The 23,267-nt window shown below is 44.2% G+C and overlaps 1 protein-coding gene across 3 annotated transcripts in view; it reads right to left on the reverse strand.

Moving 5' to 3' along the window:
* Positions 1–23,267, reverse strand: part of LOC121551671 (kalirin-like) — a 359,366-nt gene that overhangs the window by 179,298 nt on the left and 156,801 nt on the right. For all 3 annotated transcript variants that reach the window (XM_041864384.2, XM_045210064.1, XM_045210062.1), the window contains exons 5-9: positions 22,558–23,070; positions 12,460–12,582; positions 7,628–7,819; positions 6,948–7,079; positions 3,890–4,120 (exon numbers count right to left, since the gene is read on the reverse strand). In XM_041864384.2, coding sequence (XP_041720318.2) covers positions 3,890–4,120; positions 6,948–7,079; positions 7,628–7,819; positions 12,460–12,582; positions 22,558–23,070 — 1,191 coding nt within the window. The remainder of the gene's footprint in view (positions 1–3,889; positions 4,121–6,947; positions 7,080–7,627; positions 7,820–12,459; positions 12,583–22,557; positions 23,071–23,267) is intronic.

The following is a 23,267-nucleotide window of genomic DNA, read 5'->3' on the forward strand; positions in this document are numbered from 1 at the left end:
CTGTTGATAGCAGTCTGTGCTGTCAGAAAGATAATGGTGTTCATTAAACCACTCCAAATAAACATCATTGACGTGATATGAATATCAATGAACTACCCTGGTGTGGTTCCCTTGAGTAAATGTATATAAACTAGGGCACTGTGTATATACACTGTGCATATGAACTAACTAAATGCATGCTACAGTCTCCATGGATGTGTCCCAAATGGCACTCTATTCCCTATATAGTTCACTACTTTTGACCAGAGCCCCATGGGCCGTGGTCAAACGTAGAATGCTATAAAGGGAATAGGATGTCATTTGGGACGCACACTGGATGATGAATAGTAGAGACTGGCCTCATTGAGGGGGGAGTGGACTCGTTATCACAGTGAGGAAGAGGTAGGGAGAGGAGGAGATATGAGAGGAGTGGTGAAAGGAGAGTTATTCACCTAAAATGAGCCATACTGCGAGAGGAGGAAGGTGTGAGAGACGATATGTGATTATGAATCTCACTGACTTGACAGAGAAAGCTGATACGCACAATCCCACACACCCTACCATACACGCAAACAAACACACACACACACTAATGTGTTACAAAGCATTGCTTTTTTAGGCCATTTAATCCCTGCTAACATTTTCCAAGATCATGCCTAGTAAGTATTCATGAAGTTTGTGAGGTAAGTGAGGCTTGAGTCAACAGCGCTCCAGTGTCCCTGGTGGATTGGTTATGCATTGTTTGGCTTATCAGAGGTCAGATCTTGATTTGGCTCCCAGACTTGGTTCAGTGCTGCTGTTGGAATTAGAGCTGACTCGAACGGACCTCGTCTAGTTTGTTCTCCAGTGATTGTACATTCTCCAATAGAACAGAGGGTAGAGGCGGTTTCTTCACTCGCTAGTTTCATCAGGGTGCCCCCACGTTGGCCTCTATATCGTCGTCTTTTCCTCTTCCAAGTGTCGAGTAGAATTCTTCATCCAAATCGAGGTTAGTGATCGCTGTTCTAAGTCCAGAAGCTCTTTTCAGTCATAGGAAACGATAGCGGAAACATTATGTACAAAAAAAGTTAAGATCAGTGCAAGAAAACACACAAAATAGCATAATTGGTCAGGAGCCCGTAAAACGGCCGCTATACTGTACATGCCAGTGCCATTCTGTATAGGCCCTGGTCAAAAGTAGTACACTAAATAGGGAATAGGGTGCCATTTGGGACCCACACCTAGCCTGCAGCTCATCCTTCTCCAAAATGGCTAATGTAAGGGATACTAACTGTACTCCTGAGCACGTTTCCAGACGAGAAATATTTGAGGAAAAATTCCACTTATGAAATGTAATTCCCCTTAATTCCCAGACAACTGCTGAAAATCTCCTCTTTCTTCACGTTGCTCGTTTGAAATATGGACTCCTTTTTTCAAACCAGGAGTCAACACAGAGCCAAATGAGTTATGAGATGTAAATTCATATTTTGCTGCAGCATCAGGGCAAGGAACTGTGTTCTTTAAAATGGGCTCAACTAAAACAATAACTGACTCATGTTCTACAGAGTAGATTGACACCATGACCTAGTAACCGCATACTGTTACTAAACTAGTGTGCCATAAAGCATTTACAGTGGGGAAAAAAAGTATTTAGTCAGCCACCAATTGTGCAAGTTCTCCCACTTAAAAAGATGAGAGAGGCCTGTAATTTTCATCATAGGTACACGTCAACTATGACAGAAAAAATGAGGAAAAAAAATCCAGAAAATCACATTTTCTGATTTTTTATGAATTGATTTGCAAATTATGGTGGAAAATAAGTATTTGGTCAATAACAAAAGTTTCTCAATACTTTGTTATATACCCTTTGTTGGCAATGACACAGGTCAAACGTTTTCTGTAAGTCTTCACAAGGTTTTCACACACTGTTGCTGGTATTTTGGCCCATTCCTCCATGCAGATCTCCTCTAGAGCAGTGATGTTTTGGGGCTGTCGCTGGGCAACAAGGAATTTCAACTCCCTCCAAAGATTTTCTATGTGGTTGAGATCTGGAGACTGGCTAGGCCACTCCAGGACCTTGAAATGCTTCTTACGAAGTCACTCCTTCGTTGCCCGGGCGGTGTGTTTGGGATCATTGTCATGCTGAAAGACCCAGCCACGTTTCATCTTCAATGCCCTTGCTGATGGAAGGAGGTTTTCACTCAAAATCTCACGATACATGGCCCCATTCATTCTTTCCTTTACACGGATCAGTCGTCCTGGTCCCTTTGCAGAAAAACAGCCCCAAAACAGGATGTTTCCACCCCCATGCTTCACAGTAGGTATGGTGTTCTTTGGATGCAACTCAGCATTCTTTGTCCTCCAAACACGACGAGTTGAGTTTTTACCAAAAAGTTATATTTTGGTTTCATCTGACCATATGCCATTCTCCCAATCCTCTTCTGGATCATCCAAATGCACTCTAGCAAACTTCAGATGGGCCTGGACATGTACTGGCTTAAGCAAGGGGACACGTCTGGCACTGCAGGATTTGAGACCCTGGCGGCGTAGTGTGTTACTGATGGTAGGCTTTGTTACTTTGGTCCCAGCTCTCTGCAGGTCATTCACTAGGTCCTCCCGTGTGGTTCTGGGATTTTTGCTCACCGTTCTTGTGATCATTTTGACCCCACGGTGTGAGATCTTGCATGGAGCCCCAGATCGAGGGAGATTATCAGTGGTCTTGTATGTCTTCCATTTCCTAATAATTGCTCCCACAGTTGATTTCTTCAAACCAAGCTTCTTACCTATTGCAGATTCAGTCTTCCCAGCCTGGTGAAGGTCTACAATTTAGTTTCTGGTGTCCTTTGACAGCTCTTTGGTCTTGGCCATAGTGGAGTTTGGAGTGTGACTGTTTGAGGTTGTGGACAGGTGTCTTTTATACTGATAACAAGTTCAAACAGGTGCCATTAATACAGGTAACGAGTGGAGGACAGAGGAGCCTCTTAAAGAAGAAGTTACAGGTCTGTGAGAGCCAGAAATCTTACTTGTTTGTAGGTGACCAAATACTTATTTTCCACCATAATTTGCAAATATATTCATTAAAAATCCTACAATGTGATTTTCTGGATATTTTTTTCTCAATTTGTCTGTCAGAGTTGACATGTACCTATGATGAAAATTACAGGCCTCTCTCATCTTTTTAAGTGGGAGAACTTGCACAATTGGTGGCTGACTAAATACTTTTTTCCCCCACTGTATATAGGCTAGAACTCCCACAGCCCAGACAAGTGACTGAAGAGGTGGTGCACCAACATATGATTCAAGATACAGCATTTCATTTACAATGTGTAGTCATGTTCAGTTTGCTATTTACAGTACAGTTAGTCATGTACTGTAGGGGGCCGAGCCCTGGCCATCTTACTGTTACCTGTTGGATGGCCTGTGTGTGTGTGTGTGTGTGCCAGAGGATTTGAGCGGAGTGGAGCTAATTTGTAACAGTGCTAAAGTTATTTATTAACTGTAGAATGTGAGCGCAACAGAGCCAGTTACAACTGAAGTATCTGATCATCAATAGATAAGAGAAAAAGCAATTCATTTTTTAACACGGTAGCCACAGCCTATCATCTAGGTAAGCCCATGTTTAATAGCTTACAACATGTTGTTGAAATGTTGAAGCCTCTTACTATAGCCTACTTACAAAACCAAATTGTACATAGTCACAAAAGTAGATAGGGTGTTTGTTAAATTATCTTTATTTTTATTTATATGAATGGAGCAAAAAATATATCTGTGAACGCTGAGCGATTTTTTGCGGAGCGGGGGAAAGGATGTTGAGCGCCGGGAGCGGTGGGCAAAGACCGCTCCGTGAGCGATGAGTGGGATTTCCAACCGCTCAACTCCGCTCGCATACTCTGGTGTGTGCACATGTGTATATGCGCACGATGTTAGTTACCTGTTGGACGTCCTGTTGGAACACACAGAGCTGTAGCCTCTGGTGGAGGCGGACCTTCCGGTGCTGCCAGATGCTCTCCAGACGCCTCTGGTGGTGCAGGACCTCGTGGACCACGTCCAGGATACAGTGGACTGCCTTGGAGTAGTTGGCTGTGGCCGTCAAAGACTCTGAGTTCCCCGGGCTCAGTGGTCTCTGGAGGACATCCAGCAGGGCCTTGCCATCCTGACTGACCTGGTGACAGAGAGGGACGCGATATTAGGAGGGTTAGCCTAACTCTAACCTAGCAGTTAGAGCGTTGGGCTTGTAACCCAAAGGTTGCTAGCTCAAATCCCTGACCTGAAATTTTTTTGAAAACCTGGGAACTTTGAGAATGTCCCGGAATTTTGCAACTCTATATTGGCATTAGATACAGTATCACAATTAATCTTGAAGTCTGTCATGTCAGTCAAATCTTAGTTTCATTATGTGGAAAGAAAAGTCTGAGGAAAAGAAGGATTTTGAAAGTCAGTTCCTTGCTAATCATCTCTGTTATGTTCTAGCTGCACATGTACCTTACTAAATCAAGCTGGTCAAAGCTGTAATTTCATTTCCAGTGCAAATTGCTAAATTACATGCACTTCTTGGTGCATTAGGATGGGTATTTTTCTTCTTTATCTGTTGCACAATATGTAAGAGAACAGCAAACCCTTAATTTTTTCAGTTTAAACCAGAGACGTTTATAGCAACCTTTTCAGAGATGACACTAAAATAAAACAAGCAAGGAGGACAGAAGTCAGTGGAAAGCAGAGGCATCTTGTGAAATGCTACACAATCACAAACCTATTATCATACAGGATCTTCTGTGGGAAGTAAATCTGACATGGAAGGACAGTGGTCCTCATAATGTATAACATACCATGTGTCACTCATGGTGCAATTCAGATGGATTCAATGTGGCGGGTAAAGGTCATATTTGATATAAAACTGTAGTACAGGTAAAAATGGTAATGAAAGAGTTTTGTGTCTGGAAAGATCTGATTTAAGGATTTTTTTTTATTTAAGGGCAATATTTCAAAGGTATGTACAGTGTATATCCATGTTTAGATTGCTTATGATAATGTTTAGATAACTTATGACAGTCTTTGAACAACCATCGTATTCTTGAAAATATACAGTGGGGAAAAAAGTATTTAGTCAGCCACCAATTGTGCAAGTTCTCCCACTTAAAAAGATGAGAGAGGCCTGTAATTTTCATCATAAGTACACGTCAACTATGACAGACAAATTGAGAAAAGAAAATCCAGAAAATCACATTGTAGGATTTTTAATGAATTTATTTGCAAATTATGGTGGAAATTAAGTATTTGGTCACCTACAAACAAGCAAGATTTCTGGCTCTCACAGACCTGTAACTTCTTCTTTAAGAGGCTCCTCTGTCCTCCACTCGTTACCTGTATTAATGGCACCTGTTTGAACTTGTTATCAGTATAAAAGACACCTGTCCACAACCTCAAACAGTCACACTCCAAACTCCACTATGGCCAAGACCAAAGAGCTGTCAAAGGACACCAGAAACAAAATTGTAGACCTGCACCAGGCTGGGAAGACTGAATCTGCAATAGGTAAGCAGCTTGGTTTGAAGAAATCAACTGTGGGAGCAATTATTAGGAAATGGAAGACATACAAGATCACTGATAATCTCCCCTCGATCTGGGGCTCCACGCAAGATCTCACCCCGTGGGGTCAAAATGATCACAAGAACGGTGAGCAAAAATCCCAGAACCACACGGGGGGACCTAGTGAATGACCTGCAGAGAGCTGGGACCAAAGTAACAAAGCCTACCATCAGTAACACACTATGCCGCCAGGGACTCAAATCCTGCAGTGCCAGACGTGTCCCCCTGCTTAAGCCAGGACCGTCTGAAGTTTGCTAGAGTGCATTTGGATGATCCAGAAGAGGATTGGGAGAATGTCATATGGTCAGATGAAACCAAAATATTACTTTTTGGTAAAAACTCAACTCGTCGTGTTTGGAGGACAACGAATGCTGAGTTGCATCCAAAGAACACCATACCTACTGTGAAGCATGGGGGTGGAAACATCATGCTTTGGGGCTGTTTTTCTGCAAAGGGACCAGGACGACTGATCCGTGTAAAGGAAAGAATGAATGGGGCCATGTATCGTGAGATTTTGAGTGAAAACCTCCTTCCATCAGCAAGGGCATTGAAGATGAAACGTGGCTGGGTCTTTCAGCATGACAATGATCCCAAACACACCGCCCGGGCAACGAAGGAGTGGCTTCGTAAGAAGCATTTCAAGGTCCTGGAGTGGCCTAGCCAGTCTCCAGATTTCAACCCCATAGAAAATCTTTGGAGGGAGTTGAAAGTCCGTGTTGCCCAGCGACAGCCCCAAAACGTCACTGCTCTAGAGGAGATCTGCATGGAGGAATGGGCCAAAATACCAGCAACAGTGTGTGAAAACCTTGTGAAGACTTACAGAAAACGTTTGACCTGTGTCATTGCCAACAAAGGGTATATAACAAAGTATTGAGAAACTTTTGTTATTGACCAAATATGTATTTTCCACCATAATTTGCAAATAAATTAATTTAAAATCCTACAATGTGATTTTCTGGATATTTTTTTCACATTTTGTCTGTCATAGTTGACGTGTACCTATGATGAAAATTACAGGCCTCTCTCATCTTTTTAAGTGGGAGAACTTGCACAATTGGTGGCTGACTAAATACTTTTTTCCCCCACTGTATATGGCATATAAAAGGGGGATTACAAGTGTGGTCATTCCCCTTAAAAGCTATGTGGTGGGATCTTAAACTAGCACAGAATGCCACTATAAACCTGAGTTTAGTTAGTGCTCTAACTGGGTGAGTGTCAGGGTTGGTGACAATACCATATCAATTCCAGTAAATTCAGAAAGTAAACCAAATTCCAATTCCAAATTTTCCAATTCCTAATTGAAAAGCATTGAAAATAATTGGAATTTTAGTGTCCTTCCTGAATTGACTGGAATTTAAATGGAATTCACCCCAACCCTGGTTTTTGTTGTGAGGGTGTCTCACCTCGGTATAGGCCTGGGTCACCTGTTCGTAGAGGGTCTGGTGGTGGTGGATGGCCAGCTCCAGGTCCTGCATATCCGAGGGCAGCCCCCCCTCACTGCACATCTTACACCAGGCCTCCACCCCAGCCAGGAACTGTATGAACACAGGCCAGGAGACACATTCACACAACATAACAGATACAGATAGAGCAATCAACAGAGCCCTGGGAGTAATTCCATAGACAGAGGCCGGCAGGGAGGGAGGAAGGGAGGCAGACCCTCTTTACGAGAGGCTGAGGTAACCCCGGACCCCGCCTGCCTGCCTGGCTCTCTGTAAAGCAGCATAGTCTACAGCCGACAGGCACACCTGTAGCCCCAAACACTCTGCATCATAGCAGCTGCTGCCAAGGAAACGCAGGTCTATCTTAACTACCTCTACACAGCAACAGGCAACAGCCAGAGAAATACAGGACAACACTGACATTCCAATCTCTCTCAGACGGCCTGTGGGCTTGAAGGATGGTCATAGCGTTCATGCAATGCTTGAATTGTCATGCAAATCTCCCTTTGACATCAGTACATGCTTTACACAAAGGTCTGAGTTATGTGCTCAGACTTAAAGTTAGGTAGGATTCAGGGCTATGTGACTGAGTGACAACAGTATGAGGGTTGCAGCCCGTAGGCCTACTGTCTATTGCCAACCTGTTCCGACTTCTGGTGGAAGACGGCCGACATGGCCAGGATGGTGCTGCGTTCATCCAGGGCGGCGGCAAAGCTCTTCCACTCCTGGTCCAGCTGGGCCGAGATCTGTTTGATCTGCTGCGAGGCGTAGTGGCCCGCCTCCGACAGGCGTGACGCCACCGACATGATCCGGTTGATGTTCACATAGGCATTCTGCACCGAGAGAGTGACACACATAGAGAAGACATAATATATTATGGGAAAAGATTCAGGGTCTATATTAGGGGTATTCAACTCTTACCCTACGAGGTCCGGAGCTGGTTTTCTATTCTACCTGATAATTAATTGCACCCACCTGGTGTCCCAGGTCTAATCAGTCCCTGAAAAAAAGAAGTGGAACTGGCTTCGAGGTCCAGAGTGGAGTTTGAGGGGTCTATATAATTTAATTCAGGACATATTTCATTAAATTCAGGACATTTTAAATTTATTTCAGGATCTATTTGCTCCTTATTCAAACATAGAGATGACTGAATCCAAGTGGACAAGCAAACTAAGAAATCTAGGTCTCTGTGGCGTGTCTAGCTATAGCTAGCAATGTAGTATTGCTTATTAGCCAAACATTCAATGCTACAAAAGATACTGTATGACCCGAGAGCCAGTCCGGCATGAAATGATGGTGTAGAGCTTAGCGACAACAAGCGTGACAGAATTCTGAAGCTTTGACTGAATCGCTCTCTCTCTCTGGCAGGCCACCCCTGATGTCTTTGACACTCCCACACAAACACACACACACACACACACACACAGACAGATATTCCTATGTGCTGCCATATGGCTCTGTAGTCCCCAAAACCCACCCATCCATCCCTCCACTACGGGAGTTTTATCATCTCTGGCCGCTTTAGGCACAACCATTTATCAGCTTCACATGATGCAGCCACCGTGGGCTTTATTTACCGCTAACCTGATTAGAACTACTAATGAAGCCATCAAAACGAACAGCTCGTTGGTTTAAAGCAGGGCTTAATGAACTACGTTCAGACAAGGTAGCTGCATGCTGAACATGCTGAGCCAAGACTCACGTCAAAACATAATAACAGCATGATTTAGGAGTCTGTATGAGCACAGAGAGGGGGAGAGAGAGAGAGAGTGGGGGGGAGCAAGAGAGAGCAAGAGAGAGAGAGCGAGAGAGAGAGAGAGAGAGAGAGAGAGAGAGAGAGAGAGAGAGAGAGAGAGAGAGAGAGAAAGAGAGTGGGGGGAGCAAGAGAGAGAGTGTGGGGGGAGAGAGAGAGTGAGAGAGAGTGAGAGAGTGAGAGAGCGAGAGAGAGTGGTTCTTCAATGAGAGCCAAGCTGCCTCTGTAAGTGTGGAGGTTTTTTATTGTAAAGAAAATACAATAAAAAGATCACACATTGAGAATCAAGGCAGAAAATGGCAATAGTAGGCTAGGATGGGACTAAAAACAAACAAAAGATAAGTATTGTAAAAATATACTGTGTCCGTAAAATGTATTTAGTATGTATAAGCTGGAAGTAGAAGCGTTGTTGTCCATTAGTTTACTCCATGTAGGGGAAGTGTGGTAGGATTAGGGGAAAATAATAAAGGAAAATATATTAAAATATATATATTTTATATATATTTACTAAAAACGATATATAGGGGATTGGAAATGATGCAGACAATTACACTGATGGAAGCCATAATCTATGTATAATATTAAAGCTGATCTACCCCCCTAAATTAAAAATAAATAAATAATTGTAGGCTAGGTGTGTCACGCTCTGGCTCCGGGACTTTGTATTTTGAGCCAGGGTGTGTTCGTTTGGTTGTGTTTTGTTTGGTTGGGTTGTCATTGGTTGTGTTTTCCTTGTTTGGTCAAGTGACTCCCAATCGGAGGTAACGAGTGTCAGCTGTCGGCTCGTTATCTCTGATTGGGAGCCATATTTAAACTGTCTGTGTTCACCTTGTGTTTGTGGGTTTTTGTTCCTTGTCAGTCATTGTCTGAGGACGTTACGTATCGTTTATTGTTTTGTAGTCGTGTTTGCACTTTACTATTAAAGTATGTTCGCTCAACACGCTGCGCCTTGGTCCTCTCTAACCAACGATCGTGACAGAAAAACCCACCAAGACCAGACCAAGCAGCGTGTCCAGGAGCCATCGCTAATAGATCTCCGTGGCAGCTTCGACTGGGTCAAGCCCATTGAGGAGCTGAGTGACGAGGGTTGGAGACAGAGGAGCGAGAGGTGGGCGAGAATGTTGGAGGCCTGGTCCACGGGGAGGAGAGACCCCCAGAGGATTTTTTGGGGGGCTCACGACGTCGGGCAGCAGGAGGACGCTATGGAGCGGTCCAGCGGGGTTGCAGAGGAGGCCGCCAGGTTACGGGGGCCACTGGTAGAAGAGGGGATGGAAGGTGTAGAGGCACGGCGAGAGGTACTGGCGTGTGTTGCCAGTCCGGTCCGGCCCGTTCCAGATCCCGGTGTAGAGCCAGTGGTGTGTGTCCCCAGTACGGTCCGGTCTATTCCTGCTCCCCGCACCAAACCTACGGTGTGCGTCGACAGCCCAGCCCGGCCTGTACCTGCTCCACGCACAAAGCCTACGGTGTGCGTCGCCAGCCCAGCCCGGCCTGTTCCTGCTCCACGCACCAAGCCTACGGGGTGCGTCGCCAGCCCAGCCCGGCCTGTCCCTGCTCCACGCACAAAGCCTACGGTGTGCGTCGCCAGCCCGACCCGGCCTGTTCCTGCCACTCGCACCAAGCCTAGGGTGCGAGTCGTCAGCCTGGTCCAGCCTGTTCCTGCTACTCGCACCAAGCCAAGGGTGCGAGTCGTCAGCCTGGTCCAGCCCATTCCTGCTACTCGCACCAAGCCAGGGATGCGAGTCGTCAGCCTGGTGAGGTCCGTTCGGCTCCACGCACCAAGCCTAGGGTGCGTATCGTCAGCCAGGTCCGGTCCGTTCCTGCCTCACGCGCTAAGCCAGGGGTGCGCGTCGTCAGTCCTGATCCAGCCAGCTGGGTCAGATCGGATCGGGGCCATTACGGGGGATTGAAGTAGGGTGGTGGTCAAGCCCGAGCCGGAGCCGCCTCCGAGGAGCAACACCCACCCAGCCCTCTCCTATTTGGGGTTTTTGAGGCGCGGTCGCAGTCCGCGCCTTTAGGGGGGTACTGTCACGCTCTGGCTCCGGGGACTTTGTATTTTGAGCCAGGGTGTGTTCGTTTGGTTGTGTTTTGTTTGGTTGGGTTGTCATTGGTTGTGTTTTCCTTGTTTGGTCAAGTGACTCCCAATTGGAGGTAACGAGTGTCAGCTGTCGGCTCGTTATCTCTGATTGGGAGCCATATTTAAACTGTCTGTGTTCACCTTGTGTTTGTGGGTTTTTGTTCCTTGTCAGTCATTGTCTGAGGACGTTACGTATCGTTTATTGTTTTGTAGTCGTGTTTGCACTTTACTATTAAAGTATGTTCGCTCAACACGCTGCGCCTTGGTCCTCTCTAACCAACGATCGTGACAAGGTGCTAAAAGGACATTCCATGCCATTAAAATGTGCATGTGCGTGTGGTGTGTCTCTTGGCTAGTGTTTGGTACATACAGTGCCGTGAAAACTGATTTGCCCCCTTTCAGATTTTCTCTATTTTTGCATATTTTTTTATACTGAATATGATCAGAATTTCAACCAGAACCTAATATTAGATAAAGGAAACCTGAGTTTACAAATAACACAAAAATATATACTTATTTGATTTATTGAATTAACAAAGTTATGCAACACCCAATTCCCCTGTGTGAAAAAATAACGAAATAACTGGATGTGCCACCTTCAGCTGCAATGACTCCAACCAAACGCTTCCTGTTATTAGTTCACTCAGGTTCCCCTTATCTCATATTAGGTTTTGGTTGAAGATCTGATAACATTCAGTATAAAAAATATTGAAAAGTAGAGAAAATTAGAAGGGGGGCAAATACTTTTTCACAGCACTGTGGCTCGATTTATCCAAATAGTATCAGACATGTCTTCATTCTGTCAGAGGAAAACTGCAGTGGAGGTAATTCCCTATTCTAAGGTGTATCTCAAAAGGCACCCTATTCCCTATTTAGTGCACTACTTAAGACCAAGGCCATATAGAAAACAGGGTGCCATTTGGGAAACATCCTAACAGTAATTTTAGAACCAGAGGAAATCAAATCAACATTGAAGAAGTAGCCTGCTATTTCAGTTGAGCAATAATAATCTGAGTGTGTGTGTTCATATGCAAAACTGACTTCTGCTCTCCATAGCCAGTGGCCTCCACAACATCAATGGTAGCTGTACGAGCATGTTTCTTTTACAACCCTATTTGAAATACTAATACAGTAATTGAAAGGCCTTTTGACCCGCTCCTCGAACTTCAGCCAGTCTGTCTTTCAATAATTCCGCTCTTACTCATACAAAGTGAAATTACTGAGCCATGACTCAAGGAGTATTGATGTCATCTATATTATTACATCCCCCAACCCCATACACCACAGAAAGTCCTCACAAACCACAAACAGTCCTTACACAACACATAGTCCTCAAACACCACATAGTCCTCTCACACCATATAGTCCCCACACACCATATAGTCCCCACACACCACATAGTCCCCACACACCACATAGTCCTTACACACCACATAGTCCTCTCACACCATATAGTCCCCACACACCATATAGTCCTCACACACCACATAGTCCTCACACACTTTAGTCCTCACACACTTTAGTCCTCACACCCACCCCATATAGTCCCCACACCCCACATAGTCCCCACAACCCATATAGTCCCCACACCCCATATAGTCCTCACACACCACATAGTCCTCACAAACCACATAGTCCCCACATACCATAGAATTCATGGCAAAGTGATTGTGCTGCGTCTGGAGGTCCACGGCGTGCTGGTAGCTGACTCCGATCTCTGTGTGGCTCTGCAGGAACACTTCCTTATTGTGACTGATCCAGTCAAACATCTATGGTGGGAACAAACACAGATACATACGGTTAGGTAAGGTTGCTGGTTGGGTTACTGGTCATGTGTGGCTCAGTTGGTAGAGCATGGCGCTTTTGGGTTCGATTCACGCTGGGCCCACCCATACAAAAATGAATGCACGGCTTGCGCGCATATAAATAGCATATATATGGCATATTATATTACACATAATCAACCAATAATCATAATGATTATTAGACATTCTCATTGATAGTTTAGCCGTTGTAACTCATCACGGCACAGCGGATAGACAATATTTAATTTTTTGGTGTATTGGACAGGATAGAGAGAGAGGAAAGATACAGCAAATAGCAGATGGCTGTATTTGAACCCATGCTTCAGCTGTATATGTGATCCAGAGGCAGCGGCTTAGACCATTAGACCACCCTAGGCCACGGCAGATAAACATTCTGTGCATTACATGATACTGTAGTCCTCTCTCTGGCGTTAATTATACACTATTGATTGGATTTAATTACATTCAAGTCATTGGGCGGCTTGCCATCGCTCTTTAAAATCCTGTACAGTATGCTCAACTATATGAACAAATATTAAATAACGGTGGCGTGACAAGCGTGATTATAGGGTCACATTAGGACAGCCCTCTAGGCCAGCAGCTTTAAACCCCTGCTCTGAAGAGCCTGCGACATTAGAATAAATCTATTTCATCAGGTTTGATCGAGCTGTTAATTAAATATTGGCGCTAGTGTGAACTCTCAGCGCTGCCTTCCAATGGAAGTCCTTATAAAAGGAATGAGTTGTCTAATGTGTTTATACTGATGTAACAGATTACAGTGCAGGTGTTTCTATAGAGAATTTGCTCTGATTTAGATGTTTTTTTGACGAATAATGCTATGATAATTATTATCCTATTAAACCACGATCAATTGCAGTAAAAAGTTACAATGGTGACTGTAAAATGACTTTGCTTTCAATAAGCAATAACTTTAGCAAATAGAATGGGAAAAGCAGAAAAATGACTAGGAAAAAGTGGTCCTTCATATCTTTTGGTTTGGATGCATATTCCTTACCCTCAAAGTAGGGTTTGATGAAATCAACTTTATTGTCAAAAGACCATATGATTGAAACGATACTTATAAATTCCCTAACTTGTCATGCTTATTAAATCACATCTTGACAGCTTAATCTAATAACTTACAAATCAAACGGAGAGAAGCTGGCTAAAGAATTAATTAGCTCAATGACGGTTTGCTTTTCTAGGGGGGACAAATTCTGGCTCAGTGTAGTTGCTGATAAATGACTCCGTATCATGTTCACTTGAAGATGATGAACAGTTTGCACTACACGTTTGCATTTCCTGCAGTGCAGGAAAATTCTCAGCAACAAAAAGAGTGTTCAAAAGATTGATCTGTACATCATTATCCTAAATGAACAACAACTTCTTCCTGATCATAAACCTAAAATGTACTCAGTAAAAATGCCATATTCCTTGAAAGAAACATATTGATTTCATCACAGATGATTGATTTTAACCTATAACTCTCCTGACTAAAATCCATGTGAGATTTCTTCCCTCATATGGCTTTGATCATTACCGGTGCATGATGGGGGAGGAAGACGGTGGCGTGGAGGCCAGGCGAGAGGAGCAGTAATTGTTCATTTTGACTGGGTTCCAAATGGCAACCTAAACCTAATAGGTTTTATCAACAGTAGCGGTGTGTGGATAAAATCCCAGGGGAAGTCAAGCCAGGGGGAAAAAAGCCATATTACAACCTATGTGATGTGATAATTCTGTTGTTTGCTCTATAACCTGTTAATTCAATAATATGCCTTGACACCTAAGGCCGAGAAAATAAGAAGACACAGTGGCAGAATAAATTCAACCACACCTTTGTTTCATCACAAAACCGGAGCGCAACATCTGTCTGGTGAAGTCCACAAAACATATTGCATGTAACAAACAGTTAAATTACCTACAGCATGGTCAAGCAAGTTAATGTTTCCATTTTCGGATTACTAAACAACTATTGATTTAGAACCACTGAGAGTTACCGCAAGTCACAAAGAAAACAGGCGCTGCCTCCACTAATCCAGCACCATTTCAACGTCAGCATTTCAACATTATCTAATCACCTATGCTTAGTCTAATACAGTGACAACTAAAAGATAACAACAACTATTTAGTCCAATAAACGTAAGCTAAATATGATGTGGCTGTCCATGGTACTGATTTCTGTGTGTATGCATGCGTGCTTACTTGCAAGTAGAAAAAAAACATGTTGACTCACCCTACTTGTAGAGAAATGCCAATGCCATCCTCCTCTTTCATGTTGCCTAAATGGTCTATGACTCTGTCATACTGTACACGCTTTTAGTTTTTGTTGTGGTAGGCTACCTGGCTAACTTCCTTTAATGGGCAATGATGCGCCAGGCCAGCTAGTTAACATTAGCCTACTACATCTAGCTACATGTTGAACTTCCATCCTTTCAGGCCACCATCACAATACGGTGCAGAGCATTCAATTTGGCAGCTGGGGGACAAGGAGACCCCCAGCTCCGCTAAAACAATTGACAACTACGTGCCATTTTCAACGAATTGTTAAACAGTGGGGAACCGTCAGAGAAGGCCTAAGGATTTATAAAATGTGTACATTTTTTAATTACATTTCATTTTAATTTTCTATTTCATCTTCACAATAATTATAATCATTGTCTGATTTCATCTCTTCAGTTTGTGTTGGAAAGAGAAGGATTAATATTGAATAGAAAAAATTACCCAATCGGGTATGATCTCATGGGGCCTACTGGAGTAAATGGGCTGCTTATTCTTTAACATGATTTGATGCTGTGTGTGACTGCTGTCGCCTGTCTATCAGCCGTGTCTATGTGTTTGACCAAAACTGGCTCTCCTTCAGCGCCATGGAGTGCACAGGTATTACGGTCGCTGTCCTTTCAGCACCATGAGCCTGTCACCTTTGATGTGACACTGTTGTTGTCGCTATTAGTGATAGTGTGATAGTGGTGTTGGCTACCATAGGTTGTGTAAACAGTGCATCATTTGATGCTGTGTGTCATGTTGTATCCATGCCAGTTCTGTCTCTGTGTGTGCAGCAGCCCGAAGCGCGGCCAGGCCTGTTTGATTCCTTCATAATGTCATCAAAAAGTATTGCTCCTCCTTCACTAGAATTAGAATGGTCTGACTACTGACTACAGAAGATATAATGTTGGGCGCATTAAGTGTTGTGTTCTGTTATTTTCTTATTTGATACAATATATTGGAAGATTTTTGGTCCCTCAGAAGGCCTAGGTCCTATAGTCACGGTTCACCACTGTTGTTGAATAAATGTTATAACTATTCAATTTTAATATTATCACCTCATGAAGAATATAGTCAGAACTACACATTTCCAATTATTCCACATTTAGCTATATCATCAAATCAAATAAAATTTTATTGATCACATACAAATTATTAGCAGATGTTTTTGCGGGTGTAGCGAAATGCTTGTGTTCCTAGCTCCAACAGTGCAGTAGTATCTAACAATTCACAACAATACACACAAATCTAAAAGTAAAAGAATGGAATTAAGAAATATATAAATATTAGATCGAGCAATGTCGGAGTAAACCTTAATTGATCATGTATTTTCAGATACGTAGGGTAGACTATCCATTTGGCAGGTAGCTAGCTAAGCAAACAACATGTGTCGTTTAGCTTGCTTCATCAGAGATTAGGCTTTTGGTCCTGGTAAAGTAGTCAGTAGGACTGCTGTCATCACCCCTATAGATGGCAAGCAAATATACCATCTGGTTTATCCCCTGAAAGTTAGCTTGTTAACTAGCCATATTGACGTAATCTGTTATTAGCTAGCTAGCCAATGTCTAGTGGTCCATCAATCAATGTAGCCTATCATGTCTGTCAGCAGCAATCATGATTAAACACTCTTAAAAACAATGTTGAAAAATAGAGAATGTTAGCTAACTTCACTAGGTAGGCCTATGTTGGTTGTTAAAAAGTACATTAGGTCTACTTATCATTATGTTTAGCACACTGTATAAAGTTTATACCGGTAGCTTGACAGGCAAAGCCCACAAAGGATGGGTAATTGACCTAAACCACTCATATTTGTCAGGTAGAGTTCACTTTTATTTTATATCACTCAAATATCCAATTAATGGTGGCCAATATTGAGCGATATCGTAAGGCTACCCTCACATATCTGAAATTACATGTTCAATTGATGTTTACTGATAATGAAAAGCATGCAGTTAATTGCTGTATAATTCTTATGATAGAGCTAAATGTGCACAATTGTTTTGCATGGAATAATGGGAGAAAAAAAATAATATTCTGACTATGCTTTTCAAGAGGTGATGATATTACAACCAAAGTTAATATTTATTTAACAATCCCTTGAAAACTGCAAACTGTTGTCAATGGTTTTAACATACAGTACCAGTCAAAAATTTGGACACAACTACTCATTCCAGGGTTTTTCTTTATTTTTACTATTTTCTACATTGTACAAACTATGAAATAACACATATGTAATCATGTAGTAACCAACAAAGTGCTAAACAAATCAAAATATATTTTATATTTGAGATTCTTCAAAGTAGCCACCCTTTGCCTTGATGACAGCTTTGCACAATCTTGGCATTCTCTCATCCAGCTTCATGAGGTAGTCACCTGGAATGCATTTCAATTAACAGCTGTGCCTTGTTAAAAGTTAAATTGTAGAATGTCTTTCCTTCTTAAAGTGTTTGAGCCAATCAGTTGTGTTGTTACAAGGTAGGGGTGGTATACAGAAGTAGCCCTATTTGGACCAAGTCCATATTATGGCAAGAACAGATCAAATAAGCAAAGAGAAACGGCAGTCCATCATTACTTTAAGCCATGAAGGTCAGTCAGTCCGTAAAATTTCAAGGACTTTGAATGTCTCTTCAAGTGCAGTCGCAAAAACCATCAAGCGCTATGATGAAACTGGCTCTCATGAGGACCGCCACAGGAATGGAAGACCCAGAGTTACCTCTGCTGCAGAGGATAAGTTCATTAGAGTTAATTGCACCTCAGAAATTGCAGCCCAAATAAATGCTTCACAGAGTTCAAGTAACAGACACATATCAACATCAACTGTTCAGAGGAGACTGTGTGAATCAGGCCTTCATGGTCGAATTGCTGCAAAGAAACCACAACTAAAGGACACCAATAATAAGAAGAGACTTGCTTGGGCCAAGAAACACAAGCAATGGACATTAGACCGGTGGAAATCTGTCCTTTGGTCGGATGAGTCCAAATTGGAGATTTTGGGTTCCAACCGCCGTGTCTTTGTGAGACGCAGAGTAGGTGAATGGATGATCTCCGCATGTGTGGTTCCCACCATGAAGCATGGAGGAGGAGGTGTGATGGTGTGGGGGTGCTTTGCTGGTGACACTGTCAGTGATTTATTTAGACTTCAAGGCACACTTAACCAGCATGGCTACCACAGCATTCTGCACCGAAAGGCCATCCCATCTTGTTTGGGCTTAGTAGGACTATCATTTGTTTTCAACAGGACAATGACCCAACACACCTCTAGGCTGTGTAAGGGCTATTTGACCAAGAAGGAGAGTGATGGAGTGCTGCATCAGATGACCTGGCCTCCACAATCACCCAACCTCAACCCAATTGAGATGGTTTGGGATGAGTTGGACCGCAAAATGAAGGAATAGTAGCCAACAAGTGCTCAGCATATGTAGGATCTCCTTCAAGACTGTTGGAAAAGCATTCCAGGTGAAGCTGGTTGAGAGAATGCCAAGAGTGTGCAAAGTTGTCATCAAGGCAAAGGGTGGCTACTTTGAAGAATCTAAAATCTAAAATATATTTTGATTTGTTAAACCCTTTTTTGGTTACTACATGATTCCATATGTGTTATTTCATAGTTTTGATGTCTTCACTATTATTCTACAATGTAAAACATTGTAACAATAAAGAAAAAGCCTTGAATGAGTAGGTTTGTCCAAACCTTTGACTGGTACTGTATATTTAACACTCCCTTGAAAACAGCACTCAGTTGTCAATGGTTTTAGCAGAGTTTGGGTCTCCTTGCCCCCAAGCAGGCAAATCAAACGCTCTGCACATTATTGTGATGTTTTATTGATGACAACCTATAGGTCCTGGTCAAAAGAAGTGCACTATGTAGGGAATATGTAGATAATAGGACAAATAAATGTGCGTCTATCCTCCCCTCTGTCTGTTATTGTTTCCTTTGATCCTGATCCACACAGACAGGAAGTGCCTTTACTGGGGTTGCACACTGAGAATTTCATTTCAACAGCGTTGTTCAAAAATACCCTTATTAATGCTTGAGCTTCAAGGGTGCCCTGTTACAATGTGCTCAGTCTTTACAATTACTGTTCAAATGGCTGGAGTACAGGTGTGCAACCACAAACGCTACTATGACTGTCCAAGTGCTCGTCGGTGTCACGATCGTCGGAGGAAGTGGACCAATGCGCAGCGTGGAATGTGAACATACTTTATTTTTTTTATGATCCACACGAACAAAACAACAAACGATACGAAACGTGAAGTCCTTGGTTACAACACAAACCATACGGAACAAGATCCCACACATGACAATGCCCAAACGGCTGCCTAAGTATGGTTCCCAATCAGACACAACAAGCAACAGCTGATTCACGTTGCCTCTGATTGAGAACCACCCCGGCCAACATAGAAACACAAGCACTAGAATATCACCCTAGCACACAAAACACAAAGAAACAACACACCCTGGCTCAACATAACAGAGTCCCAGAGCCAGGGCGTGACAGTACCCCCAAAGGCGCGGACTGCGACCGCGCCAAACATAAACCGAACAGGGAGGGCCGGGTGGGCATTCCTCCTCGGAGGCGGTTCCGGCTCCGGGCAAGACCCCCACTCCCTCTCTAACCCCCAAAGCGCCCCTGGTCCGGTCTGGCCCTGCTGGCCGGAGCTGGACTGAACACTGGTGGAGCGGATTGCTCTAGCTCCGGAGTGGAGCAGCTGACCGGTGCCGGACCAGGCACCGGTGGAACAGGCACGGGCTGTGCCGGACTGACGACGCGCACCACAGGCTTGGTGCGGGGAGCAGGGACGGGCCGGACCGGGCTGACGACGCGCACCATTGGCTTGGTGCGGGTAGCAGGGACGGGCCGAACCGGGATGACAAAGCGCACCACTGGTTTGGTGCGGGGAGCAGGAACAGGCCGGACCGGGCTGACGACGCCGCACCATTGGCTTGGTGCGGGGAGCAGGGACGGGCCGAACCGGGCTGGACGGGCGCACCACTGGTTTGGTGCGGGGAGCAGGGACGGGCCGAACCGGGCTGACGAAGCGCACCACTGGCTTGGTGCGGGGAGCAGGAACAGGCCGGACCGGGCTGACGACGCGCACCATTGGCTTGGTGCGGGGAGCAGGGACGGGCCGAACCGGGCTGACGAAGCGCACCACTGGTTTGGTGCGAGGGGCAGGAACAGGCCGGACCGGGCTGGCGACGTGCACCACAGGCTTGGTGCGAGGGACAGGAACAAGCCGGACCGTACTGGGGACACACACCACTGGCCCTACGCGGGGATCAGGAACGGGCCGGACCGGACTGGCAACACACCCCAGTACCTCTCGCCGTGCCTCTACATCCTCCTTCCCCCTGGTGACCAGTGACTCCCGTAACCTGGCGGCCTCCTGCTGCCCCGTCGTCCACGGCGTGAGCCCCCCCCCTAAAAAATGTTCTGTCCGTCTCTCCTCCCCGTGGGCCAGGCCTTCATGGCTCTCGCCAGACTCTTGCTCCACTGCTCCAAAGTCCAGCCTCTCTCCTCCTCCCGCAGCTTGACCCAGTCGAGGTTGGTATCCTTCAGAGTCACCTCTGGCGTTGGCTCCTGGACACGCTGCTTGGTCCAGTTATGGTGGGATCTTCTGTCACGATCGTCAGAGGAAGTGGACCAATGCACAGCGTGGAATGTGAACATACTTTATTTTTTAAATGATCCACACGAACAAAACAACAAACGATACGAAACGTGAAGTCCTTGGTTACAACACAAACCATACGGAACAAGATCCCACACATGACAATGCCCAAACGGCTGCCTAAGTATGGTTCCCAATCAGAGACAACAAGCAACAGCTGATTCACGTTGCCTCTGATTGAGAACCACCCCGGCCAACATAGAATCACAAGCACTAGAATATCACCCTAGCACACAAAACACAAAGAAACAACACACCCTGGCTCAACAACAGAGTCCCAGAGCCAGGGCGTGACAGTCGGATTAGAATTAAAATAGTCTTATGGAATCTGAGTTTACAATATGACCAGTAGGTGAACTGCTGTAGCTATCCTGCTCGACTATGTGTTGTGTAACACATTGTTAGTACAGCGTTAGTAACCAATCCCAGACCAATTGGAGAGGACACATGGAGGGACAGACACAGTACGTGTGCCAGGCCTTGATTGGCATTGTCCCCAGGGAAATTAATAATTATCTGTGCCTGGCCTAATCAGAGGCACCATGGGGCTCCACTGTCATTAGAAAAGGGACTGACTGCACTTATCCAAATGAAGGCCTTTGTCTAGAGTCCACCAGGCATTGGCCTACTAATTCATCATTGTAGGGTATATTGGGGGGAGTGTGGGCTTGAAGGATTGGAGAGAATATTGTATGGTTAGGAGAATGCAGTTTTTCTTCCATCCTCTCTGTATACACTAGCTGTGTGGCCATTTTACTTTAGTTTATTTGTTTTAGTTCATTTGTTGCATTGAGAAATGGCAAATGACTTGGCAATGTAAAATATTGTTTTGAGTATGTGATCATCATTGTCATCTAAATACATTCACCTTTTTCTTACAGGCTCACCTGTGTCTCTGACCTTCCCAGAGCTGTATAGGTCCTAACATGAGGTCATTTTGTTGTTGTTGTTGTTGTTGTTGTGTTATTCCTAATGAGTTTTGGGGTATTTAGGGTATGTGAGGTTTTCCTTTAAAAGCTTGGAAGCTTTTCAGAGACCTAACAAATACGTTATGAAATTATTACATGTACCTTTGGGTTCATCTGGACAACATTACTGCCATTGTCAAGGGAGATGTGTGTGTAGATGAGAATAAATTGTTTTTAATACACACAGAAATACCTCACAAATTGGAAAAGTGGGCAAAATACATGTTTATTCCCTAAAAATAGCATCTCAGGGAATTATGTACTGAACCATTCTGTTTTTTCAAAATCTTGTAAAAGCAGATATCCTTCTAAAAGCATAGGCTATTATTATATCCCATTTAATATGCATTTCAAAGAAATAAACAAAATGGCAGCGTTTATGTATTTAGGCCCTCAATATAAACAGAGAAAGGCTCTGTCCCAAATCCCACTCTATTCCATACATAGTGCACTACTTTTGACCAGGGCCCATAGGGCTCTGGTCAAAAGTATTGCATTATATACAATAGGGGATTGAGGGCCATTTGGGATGTACCCTAGACCTCACATCACATCTAGTCCAAAGTTTGTTATTTGTTGTCATACTGAGGACTTTCACGATGTGTCCCTAGGATAAATATTAGCAATTAAGGTTCAGGGATATTTATATGCGAAAAACCTCTCAATCAGTTTGCAACCTTTTAATATAAATTCCATGTCAACGTTTGTCTGCCTTACTGTATACAAATCACACGTTTGACAATTAGACTGGTCTTACTAGCTAAACGGCTTGCATATCAAATCACCAGTGTCTTTAATGTACTGTGGGTTCATTTTTGTTATTCTGTTAGCAGAGATCATTGGTATCATCTATATTGTGTTGTCTGATGTTTTGTTTGTAATATTACTTAGATTTACTCATTTTTAACCACGAGTTAAAGACAAAAGTCCATTCCATAAAATATTTCAATGGACATAAAGATTTTCAATTCAGAGATCAACTCAGCTCAAATTGTTTTATTGTGACTGTGTTTCTAGACCTCTGAGTTTGGTCACTCACCTTCTCTGCATCCTGCTCAAAGAGGCGGAGCTGGAAACACTGGTCCAGCTTGAGCTTGCGGACGTGCCACATCTGGTGCAGGTGCTGTCTGGTGGAGTGCAGCTTGTCCAGCAGGCTGGCGATCTTAGGCACCACGCTCTGGAAGTCAGCGCTACCCGAGATGCAGTTCCTCCCAGAAAACCCATCACTAGAGCGGATACACTGAAGCAGCCTCTGGCCCTCCCTGTCCAGCTCCTCCACGGGAGCCTTCATCACCTTCTTCTTGAGCTGCGTGTGCTCGTCGATGAGCCGCCGTGAGCCCTCCACATCCACCGGGAACTCCTTCTTGGCCAGCAGCTCCTGGAGGTCCTCCAGGCGGGAGAGGAGGTGCACGGCCGAGCCCATGAACTCCTCCAGGGCCACGCGCAGATCCATCCACTCCTCGTGGTTGTACTCCAGAGAGCCCTCAAAGTCGTCCGTCAGCTGGGATGGGTCCACCAACTTAGTCAGGCCCTCCACTGACACCATGCTAGTCTGTCAAATCAAATCAAAATCAAATGTGATTTGTCACCTGCTTCGTAAACAAGAGGTGTAGACTAACAGTGAAATGCTTACTTACGGGTCCTTCCCAACATTGCAGAGAGAAAAATAGAAAAAGAATAGAAAGATAATAACACAAGGAATAAATACAAAATGAGTTATGATTATTTGGCTATATACAAGGGGTACCA

Source organism: Coregonus clupeaformis, chromosome 4 (assembly GCF_020615455.1).
Source record: "Coregonus clupeaformis isolate EN_2021a chromosome 4, ASM2061545v1, whole genome shotgun sequence".
In the NCBI taxonomy this organism is placed as follows: domain Eukaryota; kingdom Metazoa; phylum Chordata; class Actinopteri; order Salmoniformes; family Salmonidae; genus Coregonus; species Coregonus clupeaformis.